This window comes from Alosa pseudoharengus, unplaced genomic scaffold (genome assembly GCF_046254945.1).
Source record: "Alosa pseudoharengus isolate Yale_2024_CS ecotype anadromous, Long Island Sound unplaced genomic scaffold, YU_APseudo_1.1 YU_APseudo_1.1_scf_15, whole genome shotgun sequence".
In the NCBI taxonomy this organism is placed as follows: Eukaryota; Metazoa; Chordata; class Actinopteri; order Clupeiformes; family Clupeidae; genus Alosa; species Alosa pseudoharengus.
Window position 1 is genome coordinate 31,442,409 of NW_027468620.1, and position 14,681 is coordinate 31,457,089.

The following is a 14,681-nucleotide window of genomic DNA, read 5'->3' on the forward strand; positions in this document are numbered from 1 at the left end:
GAGCATTTCTGCCTTATTAGGCGCCTGAGATGAGTGTTTATTATCACCGTGAGCCGTCGTCATTGACGTCTCAGCGGCGAACGATGCGGTCCCGGATCTTGAACGTGATGATACCCAGGAGGACGAGCGCGGGCAGGAAGGCGTACAGAAGCAGGAAGTCCAGGGTGTAGCGGGACAAGGCACCAGGGTAGCCCTGGTCAATCACCTGGTCGCCGTGGTTTATCATACAGGCCCCGGGACGTAGAGAGGTGTCACCTGCACGTCAAAAGGTGACAGATGAGACTAAAGGTTGTGTTTTGTGCCACACAGTCCAGGGTTCCTACACATTTTCCATTTCAAAATTCCATACTTTTTCCATACTCAAATTTTCAAACTTCTCGGTAGATTTTTTTCTGACCATATTCTAGACATTGTCAATGGAGTGTTCTACTAGCATTGTGAGGAGCTGTATAATAATGTTTATTATTAACTTGTTAGCCCTCAGAAAACACTTGCCCATTGTTGGATACTTTTCATTGGGGAAGTGCTGTGTTGGAAGGTGCACTCACATTTTTAGTTCTCATACAGCATAGCCTATATATGTTGGAGACTAGTGCACTGCTGGCAGAGGCCTCAGAAATCACCGTAAACAGTATTATTTGTTTGCAATAACAGTTTATCAGATAATGCAGTATCCATGTCTTGGTAACTTTTACAAAATCAAAAAAGTCTACCAGTGTTTTAGCCGAAAATAGCAGAGCTACGCAAACATACCAGTGCACAATGGTATAGGGCACTTGCATAGAACAGGGGTTCTCGTGGGAGTCCCCTTGTGGGAGAGATTTTTTTCTGAGGACCCCCATTCAATTGTATCTTGATGATGTGGACTGACAGTTAAGCTACACAACAGTAGGAATGGTTCATTATGACCCGAGTGAAGTGATCAGTACTGTAGATGCAATAGTCTGGAAACACAAATATTTCTCCATACCCTTGTTTCTTTTTTCCATACTTATCCAGACCTGGAAATTACTAAAATCAAATTCCATACTTTTCCAGGTTTTCCATACTGCGTAGGAACCCTGACAGTCTCACTAAGCCCTGCAGATCCTGTAGTAGGTATTCTTTGCTTGACATGAGAAAGGATAATTTTAGACCAAGAAAAAAACATTTTCTATGTAGAATTGTATGGAATGGAATGGAATGGAATGGAATGGAAATCTATTTATTTGAAGCAGGGACAATGCACAGAATAACATTTATCCTGGGATCCAGGAAAATATGTCTTGGGCCAGGTTGTAGCAGCAATTGCTAATTTGCACCTGTAGTCCCTGGGCAAGTATAAAAACATAAAATAAAATAACAGTAACATAAATAAATTACATAGGACTAAAGATGATGTGCTGGCCATAGTATTTAACAAACAAGCAGTCTTAGAATAGAAAACATGGACGCCAGCAGCCCACTCTCTTACCCCCCTCCTACACATACACATATAACTAAAGCCTGTTTAGTACTAACCAGCTCCACACACAGACACACACACACAACCCCCCCCCCCCCACACACACACACACACATACAACATCTTAAAAATGTGTGCAAACTTGTCTACTTAACATCCACCTCTTAGTCAAGCATGAAAAAGTATGATAATTTGTACATAATATGTATTCTGTGGGGAGGGCATTCCACTGTCTCATGGCCACACATGAGAAAGAGGAACTCCCAAATTTGGTTATACGACGAGGGATGCTACACTCCCCCCTTGTGACACGTTGTGTAGTTCGCTCAGAATTTTCAGAGCAGAGTGTTACAAACTTTTTCAAAGGGGGAGCAGTAGCACTGTAAACTATTTTATGTAGTAAAGACACATTTGAGTGTTTCATTAGGTTTTCAAAACTCAATAAACTATATTTGGCCAGTATATGACAGTGATGATAATGGCGTGTCTTTTTGTCATGGATTTTAAGGCAGTTTTTGTACAAAGATTCTAAAGGTTTTATCACTGTTTTACTTGCCTGAGACCAGGATGTGATGCAGTATAGAAGGTGAGGGATGATCATTGCTTGTAAATATGTACTAGATGCCTCAGTGCTAAGAGAATTTCTTATATATTTAAAATTTGCTAAATTAAATTTCAGTGTGTTGCACAATTTTTTAACATGATCTTTAAAAGTAAGATTAGAATCAAGAGTTACTCCCAAATATTTAAATTTCTCTACATGTTTTATGTTTTGTTGATTTACTGAAATTTTGGGATAGGTCTTGGGTTTAGATCCAATGGTAAAGAACATAGATACAGTCTTTTCAACATTCAATGTAAGGCATGAATCCTGTAACCAGTCAGTAACCCTGCTCATAACACTTGTTAGCTTATTTGCCACATCTGTTGCACTTCTCCCATGGACATACAAAACAGTGTCATCAGCATACATAATAATATGTATGCTTTTGCAAACGGAAGGCAGGTCATTAATATACAAGCAAAAGAGCAGAGGGCCTAGAATTGACCCCTGTGGCACTCCCATGGTGGTGGCAAGTGATGTAGATAATGTGCCATTTACTTGCACACATTGAGTTCGGCTACTTAAATAGGACTTTATCCAATTTTGGACATTTGAGGAGATCTCATATTTTGCAAGTTTATGAATCAGTACTTCATGACTCACTGTGTCAAAGGCTTTACGTAGATCAAGGAAGACTGCTCCCACCACTCCTCCTTGATCTAGGCTAGATTTAATTTCCTCCAGAAAGTAGCAGCATGCGGTTTCAGTGGAGTGTTTTTTCCTGAAGCCGAATTGCATAGGATGTAACAAGGACTTGGAGTCCAAATGAGCAAATAGTTGTTCTGCTACTACCTTTTCAATAACCTTGGACACAGCTGGGAGAATACTGATGGGTCGGTAGTTTGAGACCACTTGAGTATCCCCAGATTTGTGCACCGGGGTGATAATAGCAGGTTTAAGAACGCTGGGGAAAATATTCTCACTAAAAGATTTATTTATGATCATGGCTAGAGGTATCATAATTGATGTTTTGCATTGTTTTAAAAAAGCTGTATCCAAACCAAATATGTCTTTAGCTTTGCTATTTGTTAAAAGTGAAATTACCTTTTCCACTTTCTCTGAGTTTATTGGGGAAAACTTGAAAGCGGAGACATCACAGGTTGATAGTTGTGGGGTTTGAGTTTTTGGAAAGCTTAAACTCAGCTCTTGTACTGAATTTATGAAATATTCGTTAAAACATTTCCCAACAATCTGCCCGTCATCCTGGATATGGCCATCTATCAATAGTTTTAACTGTCTATTTACAGATTTTTCCTTTCCAAGTATCTTATCAATGCTCCTCCAGAGCTTTTTAGAGTTTCCCTTTGCCTCGCTGATAATATTGAGGAAAAAGTTTGCTCTAGCTTTTCTAATTTGTTGTGTGACTTTATTTCTTAAACTTTTAAAAATGAGATGATCAGTATTTAATTTTGATTTTAAAAATGTTTTCAGAGCAGCATCTCTCTTTTTCATTAACTCCCAGAGAGCTGTATTGAACCAGGGTAAATTATGTTTCCTATTTGTTTTCTTGCCCCTTGTTTTGGTGTATTTTAGTAGAATGTCTTTAATGGTAGACATTAAATCAGTGCAGGCTGACTCACAGGGTATACTACCAATAGTATCATGCCAGTTTACCTGTTTTATTTCATTTTCAATGAGAACCATGTCTTTTTTTGGAATAAAAGGCATTGGCTTTCCTCTCATTGAGCTTTGATCTTTAAAACGTGTTTTTGATAGTTTTCTAGCAGCCAGAGTAAGATTATGATCTGATAATCCAGATGTAGAATTGTATTAAATTTCCCTCACGGGATCAATACTTATACTTAGGCTATCAAGGTAAGCATAATTAAATAGTATCAACCCACTTAGCATCTAGTGCTCTTGCACATTTGATATTTCAATATTATAATTTGAAATTAATTCATGTAGTTATCAGCTTCCCAAGTTACTAAATATAAACTTCTTGATTGAATGAATGGAAAATGGTGATTCTTATCTTATTTTAAGGATCAATTTTAAGCTAAATTGCGAGCATTCCACAGAATGAAAAGTGACATTTTACACTTTGGATTTCCAAAGAAACTGCAGAAAAAAAGGGCAAACAAACACTGGCCAATAAACACATCGGTAACCCAAAGTAACCCGAACAAATCTACTCATTGGTAACCGAAAGGTAACTTGAGGTCACTTGCTCCAGCAGCAACAAATGGCAGCATCTTAAGTTCAGATCTTAAGTTCAGTGTTAAGTCATTAAATAACTTCTGGTGAGTTGGCAATGCATGGGTCAGATCAGAGATACCGCCCATGAGCGACCTGTCATAAAGGTGTGTGTGTGTTTGTGTGCATGTGTGTGTGAGTTAGTGAGTGAGTGTGTGTGTGTGAGAGGGAGAGAGAGAGAGAGTCTTACTGCAGGTGAAGTTGAGATTGTGGAATTCAGTGACAATGAGCAGCTCACAGCCGTACTTCTGAAAAGTCAGATAGCTCAGCCACTGAAACACCAATGGCATATGCTGGGTGCTCCTGTACACACAACACACACACACACATACACACTTATTCAATGCCCTTTGCCTTCATTTATTTCATGCCTACACACATTAATTGAATACACACACACATACACATACACATGTATTGCATAATACTGCATACTCTCTCTCACACACACACACACACACACAGATATTATAGGTTATACATAATTTGGGGATGATGACTGGTTAACGAGTGCTAAAATGACAGCAATGATTATTCAGGGATGATGATTCCGATTGGTTAATGAGAGTTTTGAGGGCTGCTGATTGGCTGGTGCGCCAAGCTGACCTAAGGAAGCCGGAGCCAACCAGGATGCCGGCGATGTTGAGGAGCGCCACGCCGCTGTTGACCATGGTGGGGTCCTGCACCACGCCAAGCAGCGCCAGGGTCAGGAACTCTCCGATCAGGTGCGGAACCATGATGACCGCCGAGAAGCACAGGAACCGATTGGGCTCAGGGTTCATACCCACAGTCCTGAGGAAGAGAAAAATGACACTGGTGAAACACATACACACACACACACACACACACACACACACACACACAGGAAGTGGTTTGGCTCAGGGTTCATAACCACCGTCCTGAGGAAGAGAAAAATGACACTGGTGAAACACACACACACACACACACACACACACACACACACACACACACACACAGGAAGTGGTTTGGCTCAGGGTTCATACCCAACGTCTTGTGGAAAAGGCAAATGACACTGGTGAAACACACACACACACACATACACACACACACACACACACGTAGGCTACAGCACACATAGGAACAGCCAAGCCCCAATATGGTGCCTTTGTTCCACATGTCATAGGAAGTCATGTCATGTCATGTAGCCTCAAACTACCAGACTTTCTGCTCTTGGTCCTGACTTGGTCTCCGTTTAGGTGGTCTTGACTACTTCACTGATACACACTTACAAAAACAAACACAACACACACACACACACACACACACACACACACACACAGGGATACACACCAGTAGAGGAAGGAGGTGAAGATGAAGACGCTGATGATGCTGAATGGGAGGATGTGGACGATGTAGGCCAGAAACATCTGCCACTTGCTGTAGAGCCCGTCCTTACTCTCCTGATCTGATATGGCCCTCAGTGCAGGAACTACACACACACACACACATATGCGCGCGTGCACACACACACACACAAACATATATGTGCGCGCATACACACACACGCACAAATGTCCGCGCGCGTGCACACACACACACATTCAGAGATAAAAAGATAGAGAAAATCAGAACACCAGCAACCTTAATACAGAGAAGACGAGGAAATGGATGCTGTAGGCTAATTGGACTGTATGTAATTAAGGACAGAGTTATAGTCTGCTGTATAAGGATGAATAAGTTCATGAGCAACTGAGAAGTTCGAGAGATCTAGAGTTAAGAGGGGCACGTCAGACCTAAACTGGAGACTTCACACCTTGAAGTGGGAGCTTTGTGAGAGCTCCCAGGACAATGCTTTGATGTAACTTGATATGGGCCTAGTGAAAGATACAAAATGTACTTGTTCCATGCACAAATTGGACACTTCCTTGTTTATTAATTGCATAAGCGCAGGTGATTGTGATATTGAACAGTACTTCCCAGAGTATCTTTGAGTAACTATGTAATTTTAGCCTTCTCTCCTTCTGTTGCCAGTTTGTTGTTGTTGTTGTCAAGTGAACGCTCTCAATTCGGAAGTCTGGACTTTCCCACGATCCCTGCTGCATGAACGCACGATAACATCCTGTACTATACATCACTGAGAATTTTTCAGGTGCCTAATAGTAGCCAGCTGGAAAGTAGGTAAACCTCCCTCTCTTAAGAGACGTGCTAGTGAGAAAGCTAGCGCCCTGGGGTTTTAGCTTGATTGCTAGCATGCTGGACTCCCAATCCAAGGACTTTATGGTGTGATCCATTTGTCCATCCTGCTCGTCTTACGAGTAGTAAGTTGTCCGAACAAACGAAAGTTACGCAAAATTATGCAACGACACGACCATTTCAAGTCATCTGACGAGAAGTGATTTTGTTCAAACCAGAGGACCCCCAAGTTCGGCTAAGAGTTATGGTGTGATCCATTTGTCCATCGTGCTCGTATACCCCCAAGTTTGGCTGAGAGTTCTTACGACTTGAAAACAAAGATGGCTGCACCCTGTGTTTGCGGTAAGTAGCTATTTTACTCTTCTTTCTACTGCTTAGCAAATGTGAATGTCCATTTCAATTACTCGTACACATTCCAATGCCTTAAGGGTATGTGTTATGTTGTCTTGTTGTTCGTGGAATATCGTGGAATGTGTTGTTTATCTGTTGGTGTTGGTAAAAGTGGCTAGCAATGTTGCTGTGTTGCTAAAAACAAGCGCCACGCTACGTTACTTGTGGTGAATACACCAAAACTGTGTAAATGCAACCGGAACGCATATAGCTCGGTCTTACGAGGAAGTGACATAATTTCACAAGTTACGGGTTGTCATAAGCCGTCACCACCGACAAATGGATCACACGAGGATTGGAGTTGCGAGTTCGAGCCCGGCGAGTGCAGGGTTGTGCTGAGCGGTCAACACAACACAGGTTACACTGAGATTATCAGTCAAGTAATTTAAAATCCTAAATGAGACGCCAAGCCCTTATTGTTCATTACATCCACCTGGTTTATTCTGGTCAAAGAGTCCATATTTTCCAGAAGTGTTCTTTCCTAATAACGAAATACCTAAAAACACATTTCTTGATTTGTTTTCTTTTTTGTGTGTGTTTTATTTTGTCATGCTGTTGGCTGATCTTTTTTTTTCTCAGTCAAAAGCATGACAAAATGAAACACAAAAAAGGGTAAGAATTAAGAGGTTTGCAGACTTTTTAAGTATTTCTTGGCAGATTTTTATCCTGCACCTAGGATGTGCACAATGGCCTCCTCTAACTTTTCTACTAACCCCAACGTCTCTCTGAGCTTAAACAGGGCAGCTCGCTAACATTTATGACCTGTGACACATGGCTGTTTTTCTGGGAGATGGTGGTCATTAAGAACAAGCATGATTTACAATTATTCATTTAGCAGATGCTTCTCTCCAAAGTGACTTAGATCATTTATATTTGAGGGCCATTGTCCCCAGAGGAACTCCAGGTGGGAATTGAACCCACAACTTTTTAGGCTACTGCATGCTAGCCTAGCTCCTTAACCACTACGCTACCACCGCTCTACAGGCTACTGCATGTTAGCCCAGCTCCTTAACCACTATGCTACCACACCGCAAGACAGCACAACATATCTGTGTCACACATTCATGAACTGTGTACTGCAATAAGCTCAAGCAAATTGGGTTGATAGAACTCCGGTCATAAAAAACCCACAAAGGAGAAAGGTAACAGTGAGTGTTCGACATCAATGTAGGTTTTCTACTGTATATCAAAGATTGCTGTTTTAACTGGATTTGAGAGTCATCATAAAGATGCACACCACCCCAGACATGGTATGGATAGCCAAGTTTTTCAGGGCTTGTTATCATGAGCAATAATTGTCAAGGTCAGTGATGTACTGTATGTATACCCCTTCACCCACTTATATACTGTACACAGACACTCCAATAGGAACCTCTACTCTGGAGAAGAGGTGAGAGGCTATTTACACTCAGTATCGCTGCTGCAGGCTATCTCTCCAGCACTAGACCACTTTACGAGTCTCTTTTCCGCTATCAGCGTCCCTGATATAGCATGGACAACGAACGAGGCGATAAAGACGGCCACTGGCCTCTAACCTAGAGCACGCTGATATGAGCCTTTACGAGGGCAGCAGCACTCAGTCACAATTCATCAGCTGTGTAACTTCAAGCCAACACAGCACCGAACGCCAGCAGGTCACTGACTCTTCACCTGCCGTCTCCAAGTCTCCTTTACCTTTCATTTGAGACCAGGATGCTTCTACACAAAAGGGTTCATGTGCAGTAAGCATTTGATTGTCAGTATGCATTTTGGATAACCAAAGGTCCTATGGGGAGTTTCCATTTTACAAAACGCATGAGCATACCTTGGCAAATAATGGTCTAAAGCACTCATATTTTCATTCTATATTGATGTACTTTTGCACACAGCTTTTCATTTGGCCGACAGCTTTCATTTGGCCGACATCAATACCAGCACTCACGCGCTCACACACACATTGACATACACACACACTAACATACACATACTTTATTGTGTTTATATGCATCCATTTTCATCCTCACTCACATAAATATAACATATTTGCAAGGCACTTTGCATCTCCCTCCCGTTATGCCTACTTCACAGTCAAACATTTGATGGTGGGAACAAAAGAGGTGGGAACAATGCCCTCGTAAGGAGGTACAGTGCAATTTCAGGCAAAAACTTGAAATTTGTGTTTAACAACATGATCCACCTGTGTGTATTGTCTAGGTGCATGCACAGGTACATGTCTTACTTGATAATTCTATACTTGCTGCTGTAATCAATGGAATGCATTGGCATTGTTAGACAATTAAAGGATTATCTTATCTTGTTTTACCTTCTTTGTATCTTTTCTAAGAGGCGAATACTGTGGCATCACTTATGCCCGCTTATCTACAAAGGCTATTAAAGGAGAATTCTGCCGTTTTTTTTACGTAGATCTGTTTCTCAAAGTCACCGAGTACTGTTGGTACGGAAAAAAACACCGAAAACAATAATCTGTTCTACCTAGCTCGAGTTTCTGCAGTCAACAGCTAGAGTTACCAGGCAGCTACAGTGCTACACTCTGGGGGCATGTTCATAAGCCCCCATGTTTACATTATCTCCATGAAATGCATTCTGCACATACAAAAACAGAAATGATCAGCATATGTGCGTGTATCACTGCCAAAACATTATCATTACCTTTCTGCAATACTTTACAATTATTGAAGTATATTTGTATTATTATTAGCATGATTGATTATGGAAGATGAAGTTCAGTTGTGGGTTTTCTGTGGCATCAGTCATGCAGTTTAGTTAACCAAGGCCACCAACAGTCTGGAGTTGTCTGAAGTGTGTGAATGTCTGAAGTGTATATTACAGGCATAGTTATGGGTCATGGTCCGCCCTGGGGGATATTCCATCAACCTCGCTAAAGGCCAAACCTGGCTTATTTCGATAAGTCTAGCTAATTTTAGTGAGAATTCCGTTCCATTAATGAGGTTAACGTGAATCCCAGCTTGGTAACCATGGGAATTTATGCCACAGAACTAACCTGCTCCGTAGCAGGTTAACTTTCAAGCTAAATTAAGCTGTGTTGCAAAAAAAAACAATCAGTCGGAAAACGAGTCCAAAAAGATGGTTCCGTCAACCTGTGCTCTCGTCACCTGTAGCATAGGCTACTACTTCAAAAATAGAAGTAGGCCTAGGCCTATAGAAATTTTTTTTCCGACAGTGCACCAAGCATGGATTTACACATTCACTAGCTCCAAAGAATGTATGAAGATTATACGATTAAAAATGTTTTAACTTCACATGCGTGTGGTTCTAGGAATCGTGCTACTCTGCGTCATTTACGTTCGGTGGTGATGTAACGTGCAGCGAGACGGCATAGGATAGGATTTACATTCTTGCGTGTTCGCAGGTTCGCTTCCCATACGAAGTATGAAGGCTACATTGTTTATCACCTTGATAATGGAATTTTTAGTTATAATCTTTGATGAAAGACATATGTCTACTGCTGATAAAGGGTCATGCACATTTGGTAGGCTGTTCAGTGACAGCTTTGCCAGTGGGCTATAGCCTATTATATCTGATGCAAGCCAAAGGATAATTATTCTGTAGCCTAGGCAGCTAATAATTAAAACTGCTTCATGTGTCGACGATTGTTCATGAATGTCAAATCAACTGTGTGCTACACAGATTAAATATTAGGCATAAATTGAATTGAAAGCCATTGCATTTCAGATAATTTTATTTCAAAACACTTTGGGACTTATGGGAGACAATAGCCTATAGACCTCTCCAGAATATATCCCGCCTCCTAACTTCCGTATCCATCCAACTTCCGGGCGTGGATTGTCTATGGGAAATAACATGGCGTTTTGAAAGATCGTACCTGTCAAACTCTGTAGGTGACAAAGTAGAAAAAGCTGCTGGGCAGATTGGCCTACACACTTCTGCCATCTAGTTTCCACTGGATTTTTTGATTTTCGGTGCCGTTTGAGTAGTATAGTCTATAGTATACTACTTAGACGGCACCGACAATCAAAAAATCCAGTGGAAACTATATGGCAGAAGTGTGTAGGCCAATCTGCCCACCAGCTTTTTCAACTTCGCTACCTACAGATGTTTTACCGGTATGATATTTCGAAACGCCATGTTATTCCTCATAGACAATCCACGCCCGGAAGTTGGATGGATACGGAAGTTACGGAGGCGGGACTTATTCTGGAGAGGTCAATTATGTTGATACTAATTTATTTTATGACCACCTACACCTAGACAATAATTTGGAGTGAATGAACTCTTTTAATCTAAGAACGTAAGCTAGTCTATAGATAGTTTTGAATATCTATATGCATATCCATAAGTTGTTTTTGAGTTTATACTATTTCTTCATGCACTCGTTTTGTTCAAGCATAGACTGTAGACCTATGTGTTCAAGAGTGAAGCCATTCAAACTTGCAATTGATTTCAAAACCATTAGCATTGTTGTTTTAAATGTATGCTTTCATTATTCTCCCATTTCTGTAGGCAATCTATTTTTTTCTCTCGATGTTAAATTTGATGACTTTCGATGAAAATCCTGTAGATGGCGCTTGCCAAATCGAACAGAAATCGTCTAGTATTGTCTTAATTTTACGACATATATCCTCTTTTCGTCAATCTACTGTTTTGGTCTACTGTTCTACCTCGTGCACGAGCAGAGATGAAGCTGACTTTAACCTCGCTTGAATAAACGAGACCAAGATGCCGCTAACTTGAGTTAATGGAACGGCTTCAGCCCCAAGTGGAAGTCTACGCTAGTTCAAGCCAGGCTATTTCTGTTAAGCACCGCCTTCATTAGCGAGGTTGATGGAATATCCCCCTGATCTTAGCACTTTCTGAACACTCTTAAAACGAATGTGTTGAATCAACACAACTTGCGTTGTCTTTTTAACACATCTCTGTGTCCAGATAGGGACAACACATTCCTTTTAAGAATGAACTTGACAGGAGTTCACTTTCTGAACACACAGGTCCAAAGAAAGCAAGATGTGTGTCCCACAAAAATGTTACCAACAAGGAACAATTGCAACTCAAAACTGCAACTGCAGGAAATTCTTGAATTTGTGTCAGTTTTGAAAGACGACAGAATCATGGAGGGAATGTTGAAGGTGTGCACAGAGACGAAGCCACTTACACAGCGCCACAGCGTTGAGCATGCCCGTGTAGGGTGACGCGCCTAGCGCCGCAGCGTTGAGCATGCTTGTGTAGGGTGATGCGCCTAGCGCCACAGCGTTGAGCATGCCCGTGTAGGGTGACGCGCCACAGCGTTGAGCATGCCCGTGTAGGGTGACGCGCCACAGCGTTGAGCATGCCCGTGTAGGGTGCACAGAGACAAAGCCACTTACACAGCGTTGAGCATGCCCGTGTAGGGTGATGCACCTAGCGCCACAGCGTTGAGCATTCCCATGTAGGGTGATGCGCCTAGCGCCACAGCGTTAAGCATGCCCGTGTAGGGTGCACAGAGACAAAGCCACTTACACAGCGCCACAGCGTTGAGCATGCCCGTGTAGGGTGATGCGCCTAGCGCCACAGCGTTGAGCATGCCTGTGTAGGGTGCACAGAGACAAAGCCACTTACACAGCGCCACAGCGTTGAGCATGCCTGTGTAGGGCGACGCGCCCATGGACTGGTAGATGATACCAATCCGGTCCTGCACAGCCCCCTTGGTCACATCCTCGTCCAGTCGCATAACGAAGAACGCCACAAAGAGCCCGTAGATGAGGTTCTGCGAGAGGCGCATCAGAACCCCCATGCGGTCCCGGGACAGGTTCCTCATGGTTCTCCTGCAGACAAACACCAAGAGTTGGGAAGAGAGGCATTCATACAAGAATTCATGTATTTATTTTCATTTCATTCATTTGTTCATTTATTCACTCATTCATAATCTCTATCCCACACAGTCATTCACTAGTTTATTCAATCATTCCCTCATCCATCCATTCACTATGATACACACTACGGAAATTACAGAGAGAGAGAGAGAGAAAGAAAGAGAGAGAGAGAGGCTGATGCTTCAACCTTCATTGATTAAAGGACAATTCCGGCGCAAAATGAACCTAGGGGTTAATAACACATGTGTACCGAGTTCGACCGTTCGCTGGGATTTGTTTTCATGCTAGTCGAATGTGTCCAGTTTTATTGCAAACCGCTTATTAGCGTTTAACGCTAGCCTTCGGGGCACACGTACAGTAGAAAGAAATCGCTATTTCTATACCACTAACAAGGCTCAAAATAGCACCACACTTACACAGTAGCATAATGAGGGTCTCTACATATAAACCGAAGCATTGAGAACTTTGTAAGTGTACAGGCAGTTTATTAAAAAGAAACACATTACCGTTACACATTAGTGGCTTAATGTGATTGTATTCATCATTCTTCAGAGGTCTTCCTACCTGACCAGCACTCCTAGTTTGGACACCCCACTGGGCGACTCTTTGCTTTTGAAGGGGATGGTGGGTTTGTCCTGCCTCTGGCACGCCCGCTCCTTCTTTCCCAGCATGCTCTGGTAGATCTCTGAGCTCTGATAGGCTGACGTGATCTCATGCATGCGGCTGGAGGTGGCGGCCTCTCTCACACTGCAGCGGGTGTCCACTGAAGTCAGGTCCACTGCCAAGCAGAGGGGACCAGGGGTATCAGCATCTATTACTTTACGTATTTATTTTATTTGTAAGCATTTATTTATTTAAGAAATACTTTATTTAAGTATTTATCTCATTTTATATGTGTTTATGTTATTTGGACCATGTAGAATTTGCAGTCTGTAATTGGTCTGAATAAGACTGCTTGTTGTCTTTTTCAGTCTCACTGTTTGGGATTTGTGTAAAACTAAACAAAGACAAAGGCTTACTGCATTCATGCTCACCAAAAAAAATCACATTTTGTCTAAATTCCTGGTATGCAAAGTATGCAACATATCCGGTGATTGACATATCAAAGCTAACTACATGTTCAGCATGGTCAGAGCATACCTCAACTGAGAGTCCTTCACACAGCCAAGATCACAACAAGGTGAACAAACGGAAGGAGAGCAGACATTGCTGGACATACCATAGATATTGAACGGGTTGCAGTACTCTGGACATACCATAGATATTGAACGGGTTGCAGTACTCTGGACATACCATAGATGTTGAACGGGTTGCAGAACTCTGGACATACCATACCATAGATATTGAACGGGTTGCAGTACTCTGGACATACCATAGATATTGAACGGGTTGCAGTACTCTGGACATACCATAGATATCATACAGGTTGCAGTACTCTGGACATACCATAGATATCAAACGGGTTGCAGTACTCTGGACATACCATAGATATCGAACGGGTTGCATTACTCTGGACATACCATACCATAGATATTGAACGGGTTGCAGTACTCTGGACATACCATAGATATTGAACGGGTTGCAGTACTCTGGACATACCATACCATAGATATTGAACGGGTTGCAGTACTCTGGACATACCATAGATATTGAACGGGTTGCAGTACTCTGGACATACCATAGATATTGAACGGGTTGCAGTACTCTGGACATACCATAGATATCGTACAGGTTGCAGTACTCTGGACATACCATAGATATCAAACGGGTTGCAGTACTCTGGACATACCATAGATATCGAACGGGTTGCATTACTCTGGACATACCATACCATAGATATTGAACGGGTTGCAGTACTCTGGACATACCATAGATATCGTACAGGTTGCAGTACTCTGGACATACCATAGATATCAAACGGGTTGCAGTACTCTGGACATACCATAGATATCGAACGGGTTGCAGTACTCTGGACATACCATAGTTATTGAACAGGTTGCAGTACTCTGGACATACCATAGATATCAAACGGGTTGCAGTACTCTGGACATACCATAGATATTGA

At 42.0% G+C, this 14,681-nt stretch overlaps 1 protein-coding gene across 1 annotated transcript in view; it reads right to left on the reverse strand.

The window, feature by feature from the left end:
- Positions 1-70: 70 nt before the first annotated feature.
- The window catches only part of abcg5 (ATP-binding cassette, sub-family G (WHITE), member 5), a 27,443-nt gene continuing 12,832 nt past the window's right edge, over positions 71-14,681 (reverse strand). The window contains exons 8-13 of the mRNA XM_076285221.1: positions 13,181-13,394; positions 12,363-12,568; positions 5,556-5,694; positions 4,851-5,036; positions 4,435-4,547; positions 71-255 (exon numbers count right to left, since the gene is read on the reverse strand). Of these exons, the coding sequence (XP_076141336.1) occupies positions 71-255; positions 4,435-4,547; positions 4,851-5,036; positions 5,556-5,694; positions 12,363-12,568; positions 13,181-13,394 (1,043 nt within the window). The remainder of the gene's footprint in view (positions 256-4,434; positions 4,548-4,850; positions 5,037-5,555; positions 5,695-12,362; positions 12,569-13,180; positions 13,395-14,681) is intronic.